Source organism: Ammodytes marinus, assembly GCF_949987685.1.
Source record: "Ammodytes marinus genome assembly, chromosome: 22".
Taxonomy (NCBI): Eukaryota; Metazoa; Chordata; class Actinopteri; order Uranoscopiformes; family Ammodytidae; genus Ammodytes; species Ammodytes marinus.
The window spans coordinates 10,639,914-10,662,914 of NC_137226.1; the positions used below are offsets into that span (position 1 = coordinate 10,639,914).

General features: G+C 40.6%; 1 protein-coding gene across 1 annotated transcript in view; it reads left to right on the plus strand.

The window, feature by feature from the left end:
* Positions 1-747: 747 nt before the first annotated feature.
* LOC307268765 (adiponectin receptor protein 2-like) overlaps positions 748-23,001 on the plus strand; it is a gene marked incomplete at its 5' end in the record, with an annotated part of 30,172 nt that continues 7,918 nt past the window's right edge. The window contains 4 exons of the mRNA XM_080051511.1: positions 748-795; positions 4,582-4,726; positions 17,499-17,570; positions 17,676-17,938. Coding sequence (XP_079907637.1) covers positions 748-795; positions 4,582-4,726; positions 17,499-17,570; positions 17,676-17,938 — 528 coding nt within the window. The remainder of the gene's footprint in view (positions 796-4,581; positions 4,727-17,498; positions 17,571-17,675; positions 17,939-23,001) is intronic.

Here is a 23,001-nt window from a genome sequence, read left to right on the forward strand (position 1 = left end):
AGGTCTTAAACACATTTGTGATCACCAAAGGCATAAATCATAAAGATGTGCCTAAATTGTTGTTGTAATTCCTCAGAATTCCTAGTGGGGGCGACAGAAGTTCCATAGAGCTTTCATCCAATCTTTTGTGTCATTCTCAAGGACAAAAAAAACCCTTTCTAAATTATTACATTTTCCTCCTTTCTGATTTAAGCTAAACTCTCTAAAGGGGGGCTTTTTCTTCTTTCAGTCAGCACTATCACCTTTGAGTTTGACTTTCTGTCTGCTGTTCTCCTGAGGTGTTCTGTGAACTGGAGCTGTCCTGAAGCTTAGACTTTAATATCCACACATTCCAACCTTATCTTCCTCTCCACAGCCCTTTTTCTCTTCCTGGAAACACAGCTCAGAGGCAGAAAAGGGGATGAAACACATTTGGGACTTCTGGGCTCTCTGCATATCTGCAAGCAAACTGGCCCTGCAACATCAGCACAGTGGTTAACGAGGGCATTAATGAGACCTGATGATGTCCTCTGGTTCTTACCTGCTGGACCTTTTTAAGTGTTTGACTGCAAGCTGTCTAGTAATGAAGCCAAACCAACTTAATGGTGTAATTTTTCTTTTTGCCAGTGGACTAACATTGCTATAAGAATGCCTCATGCGATTTTTCCTGTTTTACATAATTCCATACTACTGTGTGTGTTTTTGGAGACGAGCACCGAAGTAATCCCTGTAGGCTATAGCCGGCTCTCTGTGTGTCACATTCGCAGCATGGCAGGAGTAGGAAGCTCTTTCTGCTCTTCCCCAGAGTCCAGATGGGTATAAACAGCCAAAGCTGGAGGGAATTCTGAGTAGAAAAAAACCTAACAACATTAAAATAGATAAATGTCCCCAAGTAGAAGGAAGCTAGAATGTTCCATATAAAAATGTATGCATGTCTCACTAAGACAAAGATGCTTCTGTACATAATGCCAGAAGCAAACTGTAAATTGTGTGTGTGTGTGTGTGTGTGTGTGTGTGTGTGTGTGTGTGTGTGTGTGTGAGTGTGAGAGAGAGTGTGTGTGTGTGTGTGTGTGTGTGTGTGTGTGTGTGTGTGTGTGTGTGTGTGTGTGTGTGTGTGTGTGTGTGTGTGTGTGTGTGTGTGTGTGTGGATTAGCCAGCAGCTGTCTGCTACACACATACACACACACACACAACAAATTTTTGTTGCTGCATCCAGCGTTCTTCTGTCAAAGACCAAATCAAACCCAAATGCTCAGCCACTTTCCCATTTATCCATGTTCTTTCTACAAGCTACAGCTTAAGAAGAATGGTACACTCATACCACAATATCTAATATCCTAGGGATGGTCCTGTAGATTCAGTGTGTCTAGTTTAAGTTCTCACACCAGTGTGACTAACTAATGTTGTTTAAACCTATTGAATGTATTAACTCATTCTCTTGCAGGGCGTTAAGGACATGTGGGATTATGTGTGTTACTTTCAGACTTGTTTCGCCCAGATGTCATCATTGTATCTTCACAGTTGCTACACTGTAGACAGTGGGCGCACTTTAAAGTCTAAGATAAGGGCTTTATTTCTTAATTTGTCTGGTTTATGCTGAGACAAGTTGCAGCTCCTTGCTGAATTTTTTTTTCAGCAACAACCACACAAGTTGTGAGTGTTGTTACACACCATTCAACCTTTTAGATGACAGCGACTGAAAGAACACACACTTTCAATTCAAGTTTAAAAAAAATAAATATTGACCTGTTGTTAGGTGTGGTCCACCTGCTGAGACTTGTGGAAGCTGAGTTGATGTCAGCATCCCAGCAACCCACACACAATCTATTCAACAGAGTTCACAGCCACGAGTTGATTTGAAATTGTCTAGGAAATTCTGTTAATTATGAATGAGCTAGAGAAGAATGAACTGCTCTGTGAACATATTTCTTTATCGTTATTCTAAATTCCAAATGTTGTTCTTTTGTATTTATTAATTCAATTTACGAAAAATACATGGACTCTCAGGTCATCAAAAATACTTGACGAAAATCTTTTTCAGTTATTTTTGTGTCCTCCAGAAACACACATAGAACACGCACTTTGCAAGAACACATTGTTCCAATTGCGTATTGAGTCTTTCACATTTCTTTAACTAAGTCCTAGCCAAGTATTAAATAATCTCCACACTTATAAAGCAGCCAAGCGTGCCTTGTTGCTCCAGTTGGTAAAGCAGCGACCGATTATATAAACGGCCATATTACCAAACGAAGGGCTATAGATAGAGAGACAAAGGGACATTTGACATGCCGCATTAGCAATGTGAACATGGTGCAATCAGAAATCAAGATTAACCAGTGACCCCTGGGCATTTGCGGTGCATGTCGCCACCACAGTAAGTACACTGGAGGGACTTGGAAATCCCCCATGTGCAAATGTAACATGGAATGAGCCAGAAACAATACAAGACTCAACCTCTGATAAGATAAAACGGAAAACCTATTTTACAGATTACATTTTATAAATTGAGGATGCTAATTAATGACGCAAATTCCGAGACATACTGACAAATGACAACCGCTGTGATGCTGAGATATCATATTTTGTTATTTGCCCCTCTGGCTTATCTGCTTTAAGAGAGACAGGAAAGACAAATTCCTAGAACAGAACATTTCTGGACAATTTCCCTTCTTTGAAGCACTTCATCTTGTCACTTCAGAGAAACATTATGTTGATGAAACCCACTCACAGTACCAGACAATCGATCAAATTATTTGGCTGCGAACACGTGCAAGGTTGGAGTTTGTCAGAAGGACAGACAGAGGGAGATGAAGTCTATACCCTCTGCCTTAGTCAATAAAACCACACGTTAGCTACATAGTATGCTGTGTAAAGTTCCTTTTCAAGTCATTACAGGTTAGTTGACAAGTTGTCAGAAAGAATACTTTAAATCTCTATGTAATTATATACTGTATATAGATGTGAGTATATTTTATTACTATATTTCTATACGTCATTGTAGGCTTGTTTTCAGATTGCCCTCAGCACAGTCATACCATGGACTATACCCTCTGATTCAAACAAAAGACAACACTCATAATTTTCTATTCTTATCGATCAGTCAAGATGATAAGATAAAGTATGGAGCACACAACAATATATGGTCAAAGTACTGAGGTGATGTCATACACTGTCTCAGCCAATATGCAAAACATCTGCAATATTACGGCAATAGCAGCAAAGTTTTCTTCAGCCTTAGAGTTTTCCCTTCCAATTTTTTTTTCTGAGGCCTCTCCTCCCCTGGCAACAAACAGATATCGGTTGAAAGAGCAGTTCCATGTTTAGTGGTGAGTTTGAAGAACCTGATGAACCAGAACAGTGAAACTAGGCTGAGACTGCAGCAACACACCCAGCTGCCACTGCCTTTTATCATTGCATCACAATAAGACCATTTGCACAATCATGCAATCAGTCAACCATGAATGCAACGGCGCACACAGTCCGTGTGTGTGTGTGTGTGTGTGTGTGTGTGTGTGTGTGTGTGTGTGTCTGTGTGTGTCTGTGTGTGGGTACACACGTGGAGAACGTCCCAGGTCAGGGGAGCACAGTGAGGACACGGGGCACTGAGCAGGTGATCCAATGTGGCATGATTGTCAGTATAATGTCATGTTTAACACACTGTTTACTCCCCCAGATTAGATATAAGGGAGGAGTTGAACTGTCACACCAACTACACCTGTTTTACTTGAACTGCAGTGGATCATATAGATCATCGTTCACAGAAAAGCACCCTCCCAAAAACTTTTCTATGATAAATGACATGTTTACAACATATTTCAAGCAAAAACGAAATAACTTTTTTTTACACAAAAACATGTAATACATTAATAGCTCATGGTCATTCGTACAGTGTATATGGAATGTGTCTTCTGATGTTTCTATAGCCACTATACTTTTCTATGATAGAATTTAGAAAATTGGTTTAAAAAAACAACCTACGTTAGTGTAACTTATAAGCAATTTGAAGACGTAAATTTGGGTTTTGTGGGCATTTTTCCAGATATTCTAAAGTCTCAACAAGTTTTTAATCACAAAGATATTGAATAGGTCCTACCTTCATTGCTAATTAATGCATAATTAGCAAAAGTACACAATTAAGGTAGGTCATTATACTCCTACTGTAGTAGCCCATGTCTTTTGTGGAATTAGGGTTATTATATAGCCTACCAAAAGCTGATGGGTTGACAAAACATTCCTGAAAGTTGCTCCATTTCTACAGCCTCCTGCAAAACAGGTTTCTAACTAAAAGATTGAACTGATATGGAAAGAAGAGTAGCACAGTTTACATTATATTCCATAACCTGACACATATAATAAGCCTTTATTTGTTTCAGCACAGAAATGTTACTAAATGTTACTACATCCTCTAATTATACACACTTTTCATCCTACAATTTGCCAGAGTGCATAAAAACTACAACAATGTTGCTTAATTTTGTAGCATCTCTCTTCCTGTTCCTGTTCGTCAGCAGTGTTTTTTTTTCTTACGTCGGTCGATCTGATTGGCTGCCTGACGCTCATGCGAGTGGCGTCACGCGGTGATTGCCTCCCTCACGTCGCGAGGATCCAGTCCCTGATCCAGTCTGGTCTAGCGACAGTCAGTCACCCCTCATAGCGGAGGGGAGTACGGCACAGCAGCGACTACAACTCTCTCATTCAACTGTCACAGCACCCAGAGGACGGACCCCTCCTCAGGCAGCAGGGCCAGGTGAGTCACGCTCCTGACAATGTTCATAATAGCTTGTTTTTTTCGTTGTTATGGCTTGTTTGAGAAATGTTTAACCCCAGGACTTTCCCAGCGCAGCGTCTGTGAACGTAACCTGCCCTGCTAGCAGCTCTGCTATCCGGCTAATTCTGGCTGTCAAAACAACAGGGAGAAGCATAATCTGCTAGGCGAGCAACAAAGCCCAGTTCTGCTCTCTTTGTTTCTCTCTCCGTCTCAAACGGAGGCAGTATTTGGAACATTTAAAGGCAAATACATCGATGTGGAGAGCTGTCAAAATCGAGAAAAGCTCCGTTCCATAGTTATTTCGCTTCTTTCGGATGTCGCAGCTGTTATTAGCGGACTAGCCAGCACCGCTAGCTCGGTGTAAACAAACCATCACCATCGATAGTCTGTCGATGGGCCGCTTGTGGTTTTGCCTTTGTCAACACATCTTGGGGGCAAATTTAAGATGAGGCATTTCTTGCAACAGCGTGAGGTTAAGGAAAAAACAACGAGCCCTTTGTGTGGGACTTGTGTTGGAAGCTGTCAACAAGAAGGTAGTCTGGCTGGAGTTTGGGCTTTCTTTGTCTTGCTTGCTCGCCAGTGTTGTTTTGACTCCTCTGTGCTCTGCCTGTGCCTAACATTAGAGCATTCCTTTTTTTTTCCCAAGTGTGGCTCAATTTGCTTCTATTGTGATTGTACACGAATTATGCCATTGCCAACAGGATGCTAGTAGAGTTTTCTGTAAAGGCTAATTTATCTAATAACTCTTGAGTCCTGTTTTGGCTCATCATGCTTATAAAAAGACATGTGTTTTTTAGGTGTCCATCCATCCATGTTATATAGCTTTTTCCAGATCAAGACAGCAGGCTAGTGCTTTCTGTGTGGACCCAGCCCTTTTGGACTGTGTAGTAATTATATCTTGAACAAAATAATTATCTTCTTATGTAAGATGGCACAAGTTGATTTTCTGTTGTCAAAGGGCGGACCTGAAGACTGATTGCTTCTCTTCATGTAAGGCTGTGGGGGGACTTGCTTTTAATTTGATATGATGATTTGACATTTTTAAACGGGGATGTTCTTTCTTAGTGATTATTTTACCAAATAAATATGCTACTTTCTGCAAATAGGTCTGCTGACAGTGATATTCAGCATAACAATTACTACTTGACTGATCCCTACAGGGAATTACATTTTTTTTTGTGTGTTACTGAATACATATGCAACGCTGCTTGTGTGTGTGCCCATCCCATTTCAGCGTCCTTGTGACTATTTGGTTTGCCACAAAATGTGAGGTCATCTCATGCATAGTTGATGGGCTGGGTAGCCGATCTGTCTTGACCAAAACTTACACAGAAACATTCCCAGTTGTCCACTATTGCTTGAGATTAGCCCTTGCATATTTCATGGAGCTGTGTGTTGTTTGCTAGTATTTTTTCCGAATGAATCCCATTTTGCATTTTTAATCAGTGCCTTCTTCTTGTACAAGCTTGACTCTTTAAGACAGCGTCATTATTTGCAAAGTGTAGGTATGCCCCTATGCACCTCTCTCAGAAAGAGAGAGAGAAAAACTGCGATCCCCTGCTGTTGTTGCTCATGCGCATGTACTACTTATGTATAGCAATAGTTTTCCCAAGAAAATCGTATTGGTCACGATATAGTAGTACCCACACACAGTACCACAGTCAGTTTACCACATGGAGCTCATTTATGCAAGATATTGATTTGCAATTGGAACAAAGAAAGAATTCAGAACTTGTGTGCATGGCTATTGAGCAATAACATCATGTGTTTTACTGGGAGTACAATTCTCCAGAGAATTTGAATGTATAAAAGAAGTCAGTCTTTGACAGTGTGCCAGCCAGGCAGCAGTGTGCGGCTAAACATAGCTTCCAAGAATAGTAGAGAACTGTCAGGGCAAATTTGATTGATCATAAGACATAGTAGCGGCCTCTCTCCCTTATTTTCTTGAATAATATTCCTTTAATTGTGTCACCGTTTGTGCTCTCAAAAACAGGACTGTGCATGTGGTGGACAAGACAAAAAAAAGAAACAAAACACGCCTTTTGTCTTAAACGTTTACGTTGTCGTTGCCTAAGTGAATTATACATACACTTAGCAACACCAGAAATACGCCCAGTTGTATAAGCCTGTCACAAGTTAATTACTTTATCCATAAGCACAGGAAGCTTCTTACGCCCCGAAGACTGAGCTTAATCAGCGTCTACGGAAAGAATATGTCTGTGTTTTTGCGTGTGCATTCAACAAGCTCCAGTAGGTTTTGCACTGAATGTTGGTTTGTATAGTGTGAGTTAGTCCTGGAGTGGATAGGCCGACTGACATGGGTGTGTGTGTGTAGTATATATGTGGATTATTTTTTCAGTACATCATGTTCTGCCGTTGCCTTGCGTTCCCAACAATAGAAAACCTTGCTAGGAAAACACAGAATTGTTGGCACTTGAATAGGCTTTAATAAGGTTATGTAGTCTTAAGTTCAAGGCACCATCCCAATTTCACACCTTGTTCAACAGCTGATGGGAAAATGAACAAAACAAAACACTTCATGGATTTGACCTTAACTGTGTTCTTCCATTCAGCCTGAAGGCATTGGTGCTCTTAATATAGTCAGCAGTAGCTTTCGCTTCCCTTCTCATCAGAAGATTTTAGGGGGAAACTATTTTTATCTACACGTGACCCACCTTTTGGATCACCACCCTGTTCTTAGAAACCACTGCATTTGGTTGCACTGTGTGTTGACCAGCAGAGCCAAAAAATGTGGTGACGTCGTGGTCTCCTCATGTTCAGAAGAGCAGTGTCTTTGAATATCCTTTGGCTGCTTATTTGAACAACACTTGCATACTGTATAGTGGGGGCAGAAGAAGATTTTTTATATATATATTCACAGATTCTCTTTAATTAGGTTAGGATTTGCTTTTGAGACAGGCTGACAAACTCGGCCAGTGTAATCTGTAAGATTTTTCAGCCTTAAGCACCCACAAACTGAATAACGTGGTGAAACATGCAGACAGTGTCAGGCTATTGCATAGATTTATTATGTGCTTATTCTGCTTTTGCACATGGTGCTTAGAATTGTGTGTCAGTGTGGAAAGCTGTGAATAGGGGAGCAAAATCAGTTCATTTTTTGTATTTGTTGGTGGGCATGTTTTGTTTCCGTCCTTGTACCCGTAATTAATGCTGTTTACTTTTCATGGATGAGAAAATAAATAAAATATGTGCTATTTTGGGTGAGTTTGTTTCATAATATCAATCCAAATAATTGACTATGATAAAGGTGGCCTATCTGCTCTGGCCAAGGACACCTGAATGTCACCTAACATATTTTTACATTGTATATTTTTCCTTTGTCTGGGTGGTGGAAGGAATTGTAGTTACAGTGTTTTACCTCCCTAGGAATATTTAATGGTAAAGTCCTTCCACCGCGTGTCAAGCGTGTGTACGTACTTGGTAGGAACTGCGCTACGTGGCTGCCTGTGTACGGAGAACGAGAGAGAACAAGGGAAGTGTGTGCGTGGTTGACTTCACACTGGTTGGCTTTGTTTATCCCTCCATCATAAGACTGCCGCATCAGTAACTCCCTGCTGTGCCAGGACTGAGCCATCACCGTGGGACACACACTCACACACACACAGCCTAGTATGATGTGTGACAGTGATTAAATCATAAATGAAATTTGTATATGATTTATCATTATTTTAGTTTTATTAATTACTGTTAATATATAGTGCTACTTGGATATTTTTCTATGCTTGTCTGGCTTGCAAATAGTCTGAAGTCTCTATCATTTCTCATTAAAGTAGCTCAGGGGAACATTCAGTTTATGTTGATTCTAGCGGCCCCTTTGGACAAAAGCGGTAGTGTATTTGTTTAGGAAGCGATTGCAAGAGAGAGAGAGAGAGATTGGAATGAGGTAATGTATTTATATGTGACTATTGTCAAATTAATAATGGTATTATTACGATGGTGAAGCAAAGTAAACTTTTATTTAGTACCGTTCAGGAAACATGGGCTTTTCCGGTCTGCCTGCTATATATAAACTACCGGTATATTTACAGCGTTTTTACTGATGGCCTGCTTTGCTGTTACATGTCATTTGTGATCTTCAGAAGAAATAGACCCCACCCATGTAAAGTTGCCAGTGCATTAAAGACTTTGATCACGCAATCATTTGCACCACTGACTATAGCCTTTATGTGTAGCTTTATGGAGACAAGAGAATCAAAGGTGTGTCATTCTATGCTATGGGTGGGTGTGCACGTGTGTGGTTATGTTTAAGTGCAGGTCTCAGTATGACCACATAGTTCCAGCTAACAGTAGTAGCATTCATGTGGTATCCGACAGCAGGTTTGCATTATTGTGAAGCCCTCCTAAATACAAAGGGAGGCCTATTCACGGGACCATACGCAGCACAAAAAAAGGAACTGAGCCACCAAATAGAGATATTAAAATGTGGTGTCAAACTATGCCACATTTGTTAAATATGAAATGATAAACAATAATGCAGCCAAATCAGTCATGTTTTTCAGATAGTGTGGTTGATCTATGTAGGAAAGGTACTGCTTTTTTTTTTTTTTTTTTTTTTTTATCAAAATGTGATATTGAGCATTCAGTTCTAAATTTAACTTTTGATTTTAATTCTTCTCTTTCACCAAGATGAATAAGGCTTGAGGTCATTTCAGATTAGTCTGACAATGTACTGGTTTATTGCATCGTAGGCACAAAACCACCTGAAAAAAATAGAATAATTAATAATTAATAATAATAATTGCTTGGATTTATATAGCGCCTTTCATGATACTCAAAGCGCTTTACAGGGTTCCAGACAATTCGTTCACACACAGTCATACCGGTGGTGGTAAACTACCATAGTAGCCACAGCTGCCCTGGGGCAGACTGACAGAAGCGAGGCTGCCATTCAGCGCCATCGGCCCCTCCGACCACCACCTCAAACATACAGCAGTCATACACATTCACACGAGGCAAGGTGGGTGAAGTGTCTTGCCCAGGGACACAACGACCATGACACAAGTGGCCGGGCTGGGATCGAACCGCCAACCCTAGGATCATTGGCCAATCAGCTTAACCACCTGAGCCACAGTCGCCCCAAAAGGAGAAGAAAGGATTTTTTATCTTATATGAGCAAACAGTGATTGGAGAGACAGACATGACAGCAGGTCACCACGTTGTTTAAAGGGCAAAATGTATTGTCACAAGAAGTCATTATCTTATGTTACGTTACGTGTTGTTTAGCTTTTGGTCCAAAAGTCGAGTATAAAAAATGATTCAGCTCCCTGACATGTGTGTCAGGTAAATTAAATTGTGACATCGCTTACAGAAAAGCTGATATTCTGAAATAAATGTATAATTACAACAACAAAAAAATTATCATCATGGATGGTTAGATGGAAATTCACCTATTTTGCAATTTCTTCAACATATCAAAAGTTGTATTAAACTTTTAAATACGCATGTTATAGATGTCCAATAAGCCTTAGCCGAGTATCAGGCTTTACTGCAACCTCCACGTGCAGCTTTTGCTATCACAAAGATACTAATCAGTGTCGGTGAACCGGTTTGGACAACTTTTGATTTGACCGTGACAGCCCTGTGTAACCAGTTTGAACTGCTGACTGCTGCAGGCTGTGTCTATAGCCTGAAGAACCAAGTGAGAGGTCGTCGCAAAGCATTAAAAGCACTTACGTCATTCCCAAGATGAATGTCTTGTTTAAGATGCTATCACCTGTTTGTTTAGGCAACACTGGGTAAACACGCAATCACTTTGATAAACTAACTGTCCCACAATCTGTTCTGGCAAAGGACCTACGTGCTGAAAGAAAAGTAGAAAGTCAATAGGCTGGTTTGAAGACGCCTATATTTAAAAATATATGATATATAATTGTATCTGCAGCCCTTCTTTGTGGCTTTACGGAGCCTTATGGCCAGTTTGGGTTCAACTTCTAGATTAAAAGTTCACTGTTTTGGTTCATACTCACAGCTTTTATAGCATTGTTTGTGTTACTGCATTTGGTGAGATTTGTATTCAACAACATTGTCTGTTGTTAATGTCAGTATTATAATCCAGTCATGGTTCACCCTAGTGTCTTGTTATTGCTGCGATCGTTCTGATAAAAAAATTCTAATGTGTGTGTGTGAGAGAGAGGGATGAGAAATATTTTCATTTCTTCCTTGCCTCTGTGTGACACGTGTTTGTTTTGTGACTTTTCCCAGTCCCTGTGTGTGTGTGTGTGTAGGTGTGTGTGTGTGTGTGTGTGTGTGTGTGTGTGTGTGTGTGTTGGTTGTGTGTGTGTCAGAGAAAGAGAGAGTAATGACATAGCAAGTGACAGGCTACAGGCCAAAACTGACGGAGTGACTCAGACATTTCATTGGACACACGCTGTAGGGGGAAAAGGCACGCCGCATGACAGCCTCTGACATTCACAGCGCAAGAATTATAGCAGCCTCCAGTGAAAGAAGGTGAACAAGGATTGCTGTTACAGTGCTCTGGATGTGGATTCAGGTTCTTTGTTGTGAGTCAAAAGCCAGTATTTGAGCATGTTCTATTTGAACCTGGAGCAGTTGTCATTGTAATGTGCACTGAGAAATAGAAAATACAAGAGGAAAAGGCTTGATTTGATATGCTCAGACTCTTTTGAGATTCCTGTTGCTGCCAACACAGTGTGTTTGTTGACTTTCCAGCACACCTGTCTTGAATAAAGCACTAAATAAGAGTCACCTTTAGCGTCCAAGAGCTGCTTGTAAATAGGTCCCTAACCTCACATATCGGCTAACAAATAGAAAACGAACGCATGCCGTTGAAAGATTATATTTGCAAAGAAATGAATGCAAATCTCGCTTGTCGTTAATAACGCTATGTAGCTTGCATGAGAGAGGGCTCTTTGCCCCAAGCCATAATTAGACACGGCTGAATAAGAGTCAGACTACAGTATGAATGTGTCCACTATGTAGCATTGTTTATCTGCTTGAAATTGAATCACAAAATCTTCCTCATTCCTTACAGCACTCTCTCTTGTCTACTCTCTAAGTATTTCTGTCTTCTCAGTAAGGTTTTGAAACACGGTTTGAAAAAATCATCTTTGAATTATTTTAGTGTATGGAGCCTTTACACAGTTCTTGTTCTTCCACGTTGTTTAACCTTTGTCCTACATTTGTAAAGGGAAGCAATGTCTTCTAATCTAATGTCCTAGTAAAACCTGCTCTATGACAACGCTGCAAAGCACGCTTCAGTGAGTCATACAGTATAGCTTCTGTCCTCTCTTAACATCTTTTTCCTACATCTTTCCCTCCCTTTTTCCTTTCACCAACTTGTTCTGGCCACTGCCTACTTCCTCCGTGAACTTCCCCCATGAAACACATTCTATCTCCCTTGGCTTCCTCAACCATTTGCCTCATATTCAGGCAGCGTTCAACATCAATCACGTCACCTGGCGAATCCCACCTCCTGTATTACGCATCATTTATATACAAAGTGATATACATGGGATTGTATAGTCACAGTCTTGACAGATGTTCCCCATTAACCTTATGTGGGTCCCCCCAGTCCACAGTGTAACTATACCAGAACATGGTAATATTGCCTTTTTTCCCCTCTCGCACTTCCACCTGTTTTAGAGCTGTTCGCCCAGGTTCACCACTCAGCCTTTCCTTTGATGAGAAAAAAAAACAAGCAACAAATCAATTCTCATTCACATTCCTCTTGGGTTTTTCATTCATTGTTATTTTCTCTTTGCCTGTTTCACCCGAGGTTCCTGCCGGGTTTGTCTGTCAGTTGCCAGCATTGATTTTATGCAGCCGCCACCTCTTCACAGCTCCACATATTGACAATGTCTACCTCGCAGTCAAGTCTTCTGTGTGTTTGAGAGAGAGGAGAAGTGAGAGCGACACAAAGAGACATTAAGCGTGATTAAATGCCGAGCACATATGCTCATGCCTGTGTGGAATAGTGCACATCACGCATTTGTGTGTGTGTGCGCACTGCTGGGCTGTTAAAATGCAAATTTTAGCTTGTTTAACATTGTGTACAGTAACCATTAAAAGGTTGGTTTCGGATAAAAAAGTGTTTTAGCTATACATATCCTATCATTTTATGAAGTAGTTTATGAGCTCTGTGAATGATGAATGGCTAAATCGACTGTAATGGCAATTGATCCAATACGTGTCATGATGTCATATCACTCTGGCTGGACAGAAGACGGAATGGTTGAAAGATAATTTAAAACGGGTATTGATAAGTTATTCATAATTACCATTTATTAAAAATAACAATTAATTGTTAAAACGCTTCGGTCTTTATGCTAAGCTAAGCTTACTGGCTTCTGGCTCTAGAGTCTAGTTCATATTTACTGTTTAGGTGTAATAGTGGTATCCGAAAACCATGCCAAACCAATTCTTTTTTACGTCTTTTTTTATAAGATGTACAGGAAAAATGTATTTGTCAGCGCATTTCATTGATAAGCATCAAGGGACTCGTAACATGGCACAATACGAATCTGCAGATAGTGGCCTATAGTGACGAGAGAGATTGTTTTTATCAATACAAGGTCACAGGGTTTAATGGCCCCCCGTGTGACAGCAGCCTCCACATGCCACAAAATCAAGGGACATACAGAAAGTAGAGACTGTAATGTAATGGAGTCAACCCAGCAATCTTTCATCTGAAAGCTATTTAAAATCAAGATTGCTTGGGTGGCAGTACATCGGCAAAAAAAAAAAAACGTGCAGCGACATGCAGCTCAGATATGATGTGTTTGCTGTGTATGACAATAAATAAAAAAACGATTGAAAACGATTTAAAGTACAAAGTCGGAGTCTGACATTTCTAATTATTCACTCTCGCAAACCCATCTACGTACTACAACCTGGAGACATTATTTTACAAGGTCACACATCAGCGACGTCAATATTGTTGACCCTTAATGGCATTGTGACAAAATTGCTATGTTTTTCAAATTGCCAACACACGCTTTGTTTGTCAGCTGTAGTGGATACTACACTCACGTTGATGCTGGTATTGACCCCCTTTGGGCCAGGGTCAAATCAATACCATCAATGTTGAGAGTTCAGTCAATGGCATCCATAGTTAAAGGAAGATAATGTTGTTGACGACATCGCTGTTGTAGCCTCAGAGATAGTGTACAATGTCAAGAGAATAACAGATTAAGAATTGAAAGAAGTGAAAAAAGACTATTTCCCCATTGCTGACAGCACACAACTTTGATTGCTTATCTGTGTGTTTTTATGTGTACAAAAAAAAAAACGGACTTCTCAGGATTTTCATCAGCCAAGATAGGGAAGTGTTACTCAAGGGCACACCACCAATAGACTTCATGTATTGGTTCATCGCTGTCTCGTGACCCAGGTTTACCCACTGGGTCACGACAAGCCTGTTTTTCTATCCACCGTGTCCTCTCCTCTCTCTTCAGGAGGTCAAAGTGTTACTCCAGTGCACTTTGATGCTATTATCTCTAGTAGCAGAAAAACATGTAGCTCGACAGTGGAAAATAATTGAACCTCATACAGGGACTTCTAATAGGGACGAAATTAGGCTGTACACTACACGACATTGGCAAAGGCTTTTATGAGCCAAAGCACTTGTGATGGTACAGTTTACCCCGGCACGAAACATCTCCATGACTCATTTGACATCCTGTTGTGGACGGACATAGCGTGTCAGCTGTTCCCTCCGAGCTGAAACGTGAACATACATACGCAGTTGGCACGGACCCCTGGAAACCTTCCCAATGATTGTGTGTGTGTGTGTGTGTGCGTGTGTGTGCGTGTGCGTGCGTTGTTCAGACAAGACAGACTGTATTGAAGTTATGATATCAGAAAATATTTTGTGAAGTAATGCAAAATTGCTTGACACATGATGGACTTGCGTTGCAACTTACGCTAGTCTGCACCTCCAATGAGTGTACGTTTTTAAAGTTACAAATTGCATACAGAAACACTGAAAACACACACACACACACACACACACACACACACACACACACACATGATGACCATACTCTCTTTATATATATGTGTGTGTGTGATGGTCACGTGATGTCGTGCACAGGAGTTTCTAAAAAAAAAATATATTTTCTTCTTCCACACTGCTTCCAGACTCTTATCAGGCCCACACAGAACTAAACTTCTCTGCAGTTTCAATTGTCAGGAGAGCTGTTTGTTCTTGTGTGGCAGTCAGGCCACGCGACTGTTATCTTGGGAATTGACTTCAGTTCCAAGAAAAAGAAACCACCATCAAAAGTAGTTTATTCCCCTTATTCCCGAGCTGAAAAGTACCCAGCATGAAATCGCACTTTTCATCATGATAGAAAATGAGGGTTCAGTGAGTCCAAAAAAAAATTGTCAGTGTCATTTTCAAGATATAGTCGATTGTGCAGGAAGAGGAGGGAGGGAAATCGGAGAGATTGATTGGACGCTCTCTAAATGTGTGGAAGGCTTTGATTTGGATTATGGAGCCTGCCCTCGGGCCAGTCATCTCAATTCAGCTCCAATAGTCTTCCCAGTCATCTTCACAGCACAGAATGGCCGTATTGTCTGTTGGTCGATGTCACTGTGTCATGAAACTCTCTGAAACTGCTCCCATGGCTCTTTTAATGATTTTGTGTAGGTTTTTCTTTGTGCATGCTCAGACACAATCAGGTGCTGATTAGCAGTATTGTGAAGGAAATGACTTTACTATGGCCTTTAACCTTTTTGAATTTTTACCTATCTGTTTTTGTTACAGTAAAAGGGCAATCATCTCTAGTAAAGAAGGAATTTAAAGGTCACATATTATGCTAATTTTCAGGTTCAAAATAGTTATTTGGGTTTCTACTAGAAACTGTTTTCATGGTGTAGTGTCCAAATACAACTATATATTTCTCAGTGCCATTGTTGAATTTCCTCTTTTCAGCCTCTGTCTGGTGCGCTCTGTTTTAGAGCCTGTCTCTGACTGGCCATGGTTGGAGTTGGAGAAAAAGAGAAGAGCTTGTTTGTTTCTTATACAGGGAGTATCTGGTCACACCATGGACCCATATCAATGTTGAAAACCCATTCAAATGTGCAAATTGGGCCGTTTATGTGTAGTTCCGTATATTGTAAGAGCTTTCCCTAGTTTGATTTCGATCCATTGCAGCTCTTTTGCCTTTAGCAGTCTGTGCGTGTACGTTTACAATTACATGCTCAGGTGTGTTTTTGTGCGGCATGCTCTTTTGTGTTGTTTCCTTTCCACCCTTTGAGTGAGTAATCCCCTAATGTATGTTTGTGGAAGCACAAGGGGGTGGATTTAAATGAAGTGGGCCAGTGCCCGTGAGCATGCTCACATTGACTTGGTCCCTCCAGAGACGTGTGTGCGTGTGTGTGTGTGCGAGTTTGTGTGTGTGTGTTCGTGTTCTCGTGTGTGTATGGGAGAATGAGATGGGCACCGAGAAAGACACTGATTTGAATGTGCAGCTGCAGTTCGAATCATTTCTGGAACATTAATGCCTTGGTCGCGTGAAGGTTTTCTGTAAAAAGCGAAAACAAATGTGCAGATAAAATGGGTCTAGGTCAGGAACACAGGGGGGCAGTTTATCTTTTATGAAGGCCGAATGTCTACGCAAGGATAGAAAAGTAAATCTTCCAAAACCAAGCACATATTATGTTAGTAAGCCTGGTCATGCTTGCTCCCAGTTTAGGTTGTGGTGAAGGTCTGCACGTGTTCAGTAATAACACCTGCACACTTTTAACTCCGTTCATGCCATCGTTAAAAAAGATTCATGTCTGAGTTTATGGCTTTGTAGTAGCACTGATGCCACCATTTAATTTATTCCTGATTTATACTGTCAGAGACGAGCAGACTTTTAATTATTTTTTTTCTTTTTCAGAATTTATATTTACACTTCAGCTGTCGTATACCTGCCAATGTGATATTATAATTCAGTTTTTAAAATTCTGGTTCTGTGCTATTGTAGAAGCAATTGTTGGATTTTGATTTACGTATACATTTTCCACCTTTTTCTTCAGCACTCTTTGTCTAACTGGAATTTAAAACACAAGTTATATAGTGTTATATTTCCCTGTAAAAGTATGCAAAGAAAATTGTAGGTTCTCAACAGCGAACACATTAACATCAACTTCCTGTGTGTGAATCGCTCGTTCCTGTCACTGACACCTCACGTTGCCTGGCAACTCGCCATAACTTGGATGCCAGTGTTGTGGCGGTGTGTATATCGAGGCCTCTATACCGCGGCAGGGTAACTTTCATATTGACTGACAACAATAAAAGCATTTGAAAAGCCACTTTATCTCCAATGCAGAACTGCTTTGAGTGAATGAACTGATATGGGGACAGCGATATATCTATAGGTATCTTGTAAGGGGAGTGACCTCGTGCCTTAATGCCTCTACTATCATATATTAAGTCTGGCCAGTTAGGCCCTAATGCTTTGGCAGTGATACTCATTGATAGTTATTGCTCAGTTTTAAAGCCATCTTTAATATTTATTGGTAACATGATTGGCCTGTATCTTTTATTGTTTGGGAAACTGCCACAACGTGTTATTTTATTTCTCCAATGTTGTAAAGAGATGATGTTTTAACAGTTTTGATGTCTGGGGTTCTTCATTCTGTTTTGATTTGTTTTGATTGGATGTTGTTACTGTCATTTGAGCATAAACAAAACCATGGAGACTAAATTCCCCCTTCTTTTCGTCTCTTTCTCCTTCTATCTACCTCCTCCTCCTCTCTCTGTCTGTCTCTCTCTCTCTAGCTTTGTCCCAGAAAGTCCTGAGTGAAGATCTTAATCCAGTTCAAATACTTCAGCCACTTCAGTGGAGTCAAGGTATGGGCCACACATCTTCTACTGTTATCTATGTTCTGCTCACGTCTGCTACAGTTTGGCCCTCTCTCTCTCCAACTCCCATCTTACCCATTTATTCTTGCTCAGTTCCAGTGCCATCCGGTTTGGATTCAGGCGACTCCATCCATCCAGTCTTCTGTCCGTGGAGGCCGGTCCAGCCTTTCAAGCTGGACGTAGGAGAGACGACCGGGCCTGAGGGCCCCGCCTTCGTGCTGCGACACAGAACTTCCAACCTGGTTGATAGCACCACAGATGGCACCACCAGCCCCAGAGACAAGGGAGACACGCCTACATCAGGGCTTTCAACCAGTCACCTCAGCACCTCCGAGTGCTGCTCCTCACACAATGGGGTGAGTGTTCAGTACACACACACACACACACACACACTAACATGTGGCATGATATGGGTCGACTGACCTCACGGTAAAACTATCCATCCAAAACACAATCACACCCTCACATTAATAATTCAATAGTTGGTAGCAGGAGAGTATTGTATTCTGGACTGAAGTCTTTCAGTATAATAACAAAAGCATTTAAGCAAACATTGTTGCATATTGCCCACACACATACAAGGCAAAAGCCTACTTCTTCTAATGAACTTGTGTGTGTGTGTGTGTGTGTGTGTGTGTGTGTGTGTGTGTGTGTGTGTGTGTGCACACGCAAGCAACATGTTATAGAACCAGTTACACTTTGAAGACCTAATATGTTTCCTCAGATCAAGACGTAGATTAACACTGGAGTTCATTAAACATAAGAGGATCATTTGTCCTCACTTGAAAAGTTAAAGAACAGATTTACGTTTCAAGTCGGTTTAGGGAAGTTTTTGGACAACGTTTGAAACTTGTGTATGCCGAGCACTATGGTCAAAGCATTTAAGTTTTTGGTGCCTTGTTCACAGAGCAGAAGTTTAACCAACAATTCATTGGATTGGATCAGCCTGGTTTCCAAGCTCCTACACCTCCTGATACCTTCACTTATTATCAACACTCTAACCACCTTAAAAGCTTTTTCAATCTCACAATTAACAGTGCATTTTTATAGGGTTGGTCGATGTTAAGTTTTAGTGCTACTGTCAAGTCTCAAGTCACATGGATTTTTAATGTGATGTGAATGTGAGATTCGCAGCCCCTAAAAATAGGCCTATTATGTCTTCCTGGAAGGATATCAAACACATTTTGATTACCCAAAAATCAGCGAGATAAGGAATCGCACAAAGGCAAACCCAACTCAAACTGATCAAACAAATGTGCCGGACACTCGTGTTCCCTTTTTTACTTTGAGCGCGCGCGTGTGTGTACAGACAAAGCTGCCGGCCTGTTGTTCACTGTGAAAGGCAATCAGCATAGAGCCGCTGAGCTGAAACACTATAGTGTTAGTCTGTGTGCGTGCATTGTGTCAGTGTGTGTGTGGCCTTTTTACCTGCTGTAACACAACACTGATACCTGAGAGGAAGCTAGGGGCCCCCTGCCCTAGTTAACACCCCGCTGGCAGCACTTTTGAATTTTTCAGCGTTTTTTGGATAAGCGTGTTTGTGTGTGTAAGTAAGTAAGTAAGCTAGCTTTATTTATAGAGCGCCCTTCACAGACCAGGGTCACAAAGCGCTTCACAATGGGAAGCAACAACAGATTAAAATTGTACATACATTTAAAAGGCCAAGACAATACAGTGATAAACATAGCAGCCCCAAGAACAAATTAGGCAAAAGCCTGTACAAATAAATAGGTTTTGGCAGATCGTTTTATCCAATTTAGGCCATTAAGACTTGGAAGAATTTTTGATTGAATTAGCTGTTTAGTTTGAGTCAATTTAAATTGAAAGTGTGTGCTAATGCTTCTAATGAAAATTACAGAGAAGAGTAAACGTTTTACCAGAGAATAAATAGACTCAAACAAACCCAATATGTTCTGTACACTCAGAGGAATGAGAAGCGGGGAAATCTCATTTTATAACATACGCACAACTCAAGCCCAAGAAAATAAGGGCAATACCAATAAACAGAGAACAAATAAACCAGCGAAACAATGTGTTAGATTATTGACCTTTTGAGTCCACTGCACATCCTCTCTTTGTGCCAAAGGCCTGTATTGCTTTCATGCATAGACGCACAGCTTCAGGTGCATCGGACATCCAGTTTCCTCTTATTGTACCTGTCATCTTCGGTCACAGTCCTTCAGTTTTCTACAGTAAATGAGTTGAACCCTGTGACATTTAAGGGAGAAAAAAACCCAAAGGTGTTAATCCTGACGTGCTGTTCCACACCTTAAGAACTATAGTGGAAAGAGTAATGTTAGTTTATTAAGTTGTAAATAACTAAATGAAGAATTATTGCTATTTTTAGTTTTTGAGTTAAAAAAAAAATATATATATTTTTTTGCAATATTATTGACATTTCCCAGTCATGGAGTTGCCTCTACATTTCTACATTCAACACTGCATTGCCTTAAAGGAAAAGTCTAACAAACAAACTCTTATTTGCTAGTTAAAGGTAACCCCTCTACATCATCAACAAGTAGCTACAATTAAAATTTTAGAATCTCTTAAAACTCGCTCCACATCCATCTTCCAATCCAAAAAATCAAGAAAAGAACAAAAAAACAACGACTTTGAAATGGTTTTAAAATTTAGAAAGATCCTCGGCTGAAGCCCTCAAATTGTGAACGGTTTGATTCAAAATCTACGTTACTTTGTTGCACACTAATGCCGATTTTGTATGCCTTTCTCATGGCCACGAACAGTGTGTCTTGTGGAAGGCTGAGCTCACCGTCTCAATGTGTTTTAGCCTCTGCCTTGTGCGTGTGTGTGTTTGGAACATACTGTCTGTTTTATGGAGGGTCTTGGCGTCTTTTCCAAATTGTTATCGTCCCCAGGAGAGCCATGTGCATGTGTGAGTCACATGTCCAATCTCTCCATCTGTGCTGTGCAGGGGTTACAATGTACAAGGGTGAGCTCTTCCCCTCTTTTGGTCTCCGTTCAGACTCCACTCTCATTGGTCCACACAGTTTCAGCTTGGGTTCTTATTGGCTGACAGCTGGTTCCTGGATCCCACCCTCGGGGGCCAAAGTGCCAGCATGTGACTTTGTTTACAACGAGCTCCATGGTTCACTTTTTTTTTTCCCTCAAATCTTCCTCCCTCTTCGCTTCCTTCGCAAACTTCTTCTACCAGTGGACTGTACAGCGCAGTACAACTAATTGGAGTGGGGGCTGCCTCACAATACAGTATTTCAGGTGTGTGTGTGTGTGAGTGTGAATGCTTATTAAGTAAAAGTTAATAACAAGATCTTCATACAGAATGGTAATGAGTCTGAGGGGAGCTGAATATATGTTTTTTTTTGTCTAAGTGTGTAGGGTACGATTGCTCTTAAGGGACTCTCAAGAAAACTGCCTCATTTAATCTTAAGCAAGCCGCTGTCTCGAGGGATTTTCCTGTGCGTATTAGCTCATAGACTTTGTCCTGGAAAAACACACTTCTCTTTTTTATCTTTACTACACTTTATTACACTTTACTACTACATCCTCTGGTTTTTGAACTGTTGAGTTTAATTTGTACTTACTTACTTTTCCTTTTGTCTTGAGACAAAATTTGTAAACTATTTAAATCATTTGCCACTCAAGATTAGATCAGAATCATAAAAATAAAACAGATTTGTTAAAAAAAGTCAACTAATCGTGCCTTAAAACTTTAGTGTGTGCCCTTAGTTTGCACTGATAAGGCTTTTAACCTTTTCTTTTCTAACATGTCAACAACACATGTACACAAACTTGTACATACACACACAGAGGAAACACAGTGCTTATGTAGAGTTGTCGGTATGCTGTTTATTTTTTAACAACACATTACATTGGAAACTAGTGTTTCCCGGTTCTAGCTTTGCAAATGTAAATATTTGTTAGTTTTCTTTTGGTTTGTTATGCCAGTAAACTGAAAGTATTTGGGTTTTGGACTGTTGGTTGGACAACATAAGCAATCCAAACAATCTTTCAGACTTTCAGACACCAGTGAGCAAACAATTCATTGATGAACTGCCCAAATAATAAATGGTTTCAGACCTAAAATAGTTTTATCGTGCAGCAGTCAATGCTAGATTTGAATGTGTTTATGGCATAGCCTAAAGGAAACAGGGATAATTACTCTCTTCCCCAAGTATTCTTAGAAATAAACCAGAAAGCCAAATATTTACTTTTCTAATAGACTAGCTTCCCCTTAAACAGGTTGAACAGGTTGAACATGTTGTCAAATCTGTTCTCGGAGTTCTAAAAAGATTCCCTGAGGCTTTTTCCACTAAAAAATGGGAACAGTGCTCTACTGGAGTGAGATCATTAGCAAACATGTGTGGCTATGTGTCAGACTAGGGAGCCCACCAGGCCACACTGACCTCCATACTGTTTTAGTCATACATGATGAATCGATGATAGACACTCCCCAGAATATGCGCACACACACACACAACACACAACATACACATACACACACATACACACTGAAATTCAACCCCACCATTTAGGACTTGTTGGGATACAGAGCAGCCGAAGTTCAGTCACGTGCGGCAGATGTACAGCGTTGTTCCAAGTACTGTGTGTGTAGTGTACTTGGGCGGGTTTGTGGACGTAAGCACATCAGTGTGTTAGGGATAGCCCACGTTTCCAAGAGAACCTTAACCTAGTTCACTCCCACAGTCCTCCTGTTAAAAGATCTGATTACAGCAACTTCAGCTGAGCGTTTTACAGCCAAGCGCTCTGCCTCACCTGCTGCTAAACCTCAACACTGCGGCTGCCACTGTCTACATTGAGTTTGGCACAGATGTGGCACAGAAAAAAGTTTTCAAGCTCGATACTGGTCATTATCTTTTATTTTTATCCCCTCATGCAAATATCAGCAAAGAGCCACAGCTCCCTGTTTATAGCTCATCACTCTTCGCATGCAAACTAACAGGGGCACAACACCTATATTACGCTTAGATATTCCTGCGATCAAGGCAGGAACTAACTCTGTGGCAGAATTTACCAACAGCATGCACTGTTTTCAATTTTATGTGGTTTAAGTCCTGTTAAAAGGAAAAACAAACTTGTTCATCTCTTTTCAATGGACCCGTTGCATTTAAAAAAGTTTAAGTTGTTCTTAAGAATTAAAGGTACTTCTGCTAACGGTAAAGAAACACTGCAAGACCTCTGCTTATGGTAAGCAGTTCAACGCTATATTAGCCACTACTAGCATACCTCAAACACCCTCATTTCCGCCCGAACATTTTGGCGATGCGAGATGCATTGTGGATAATGTAGGCAGTGCACCAGACATGTTTTTTGTCATGATTTAGTTATGATTCGCAAGCTCTCTTTTTAATTGACACCAATGCAGGTTTCTGCAGGATTTACCATCGCAAGGGTGAACTCCTAATATACGTTACATCCTGTT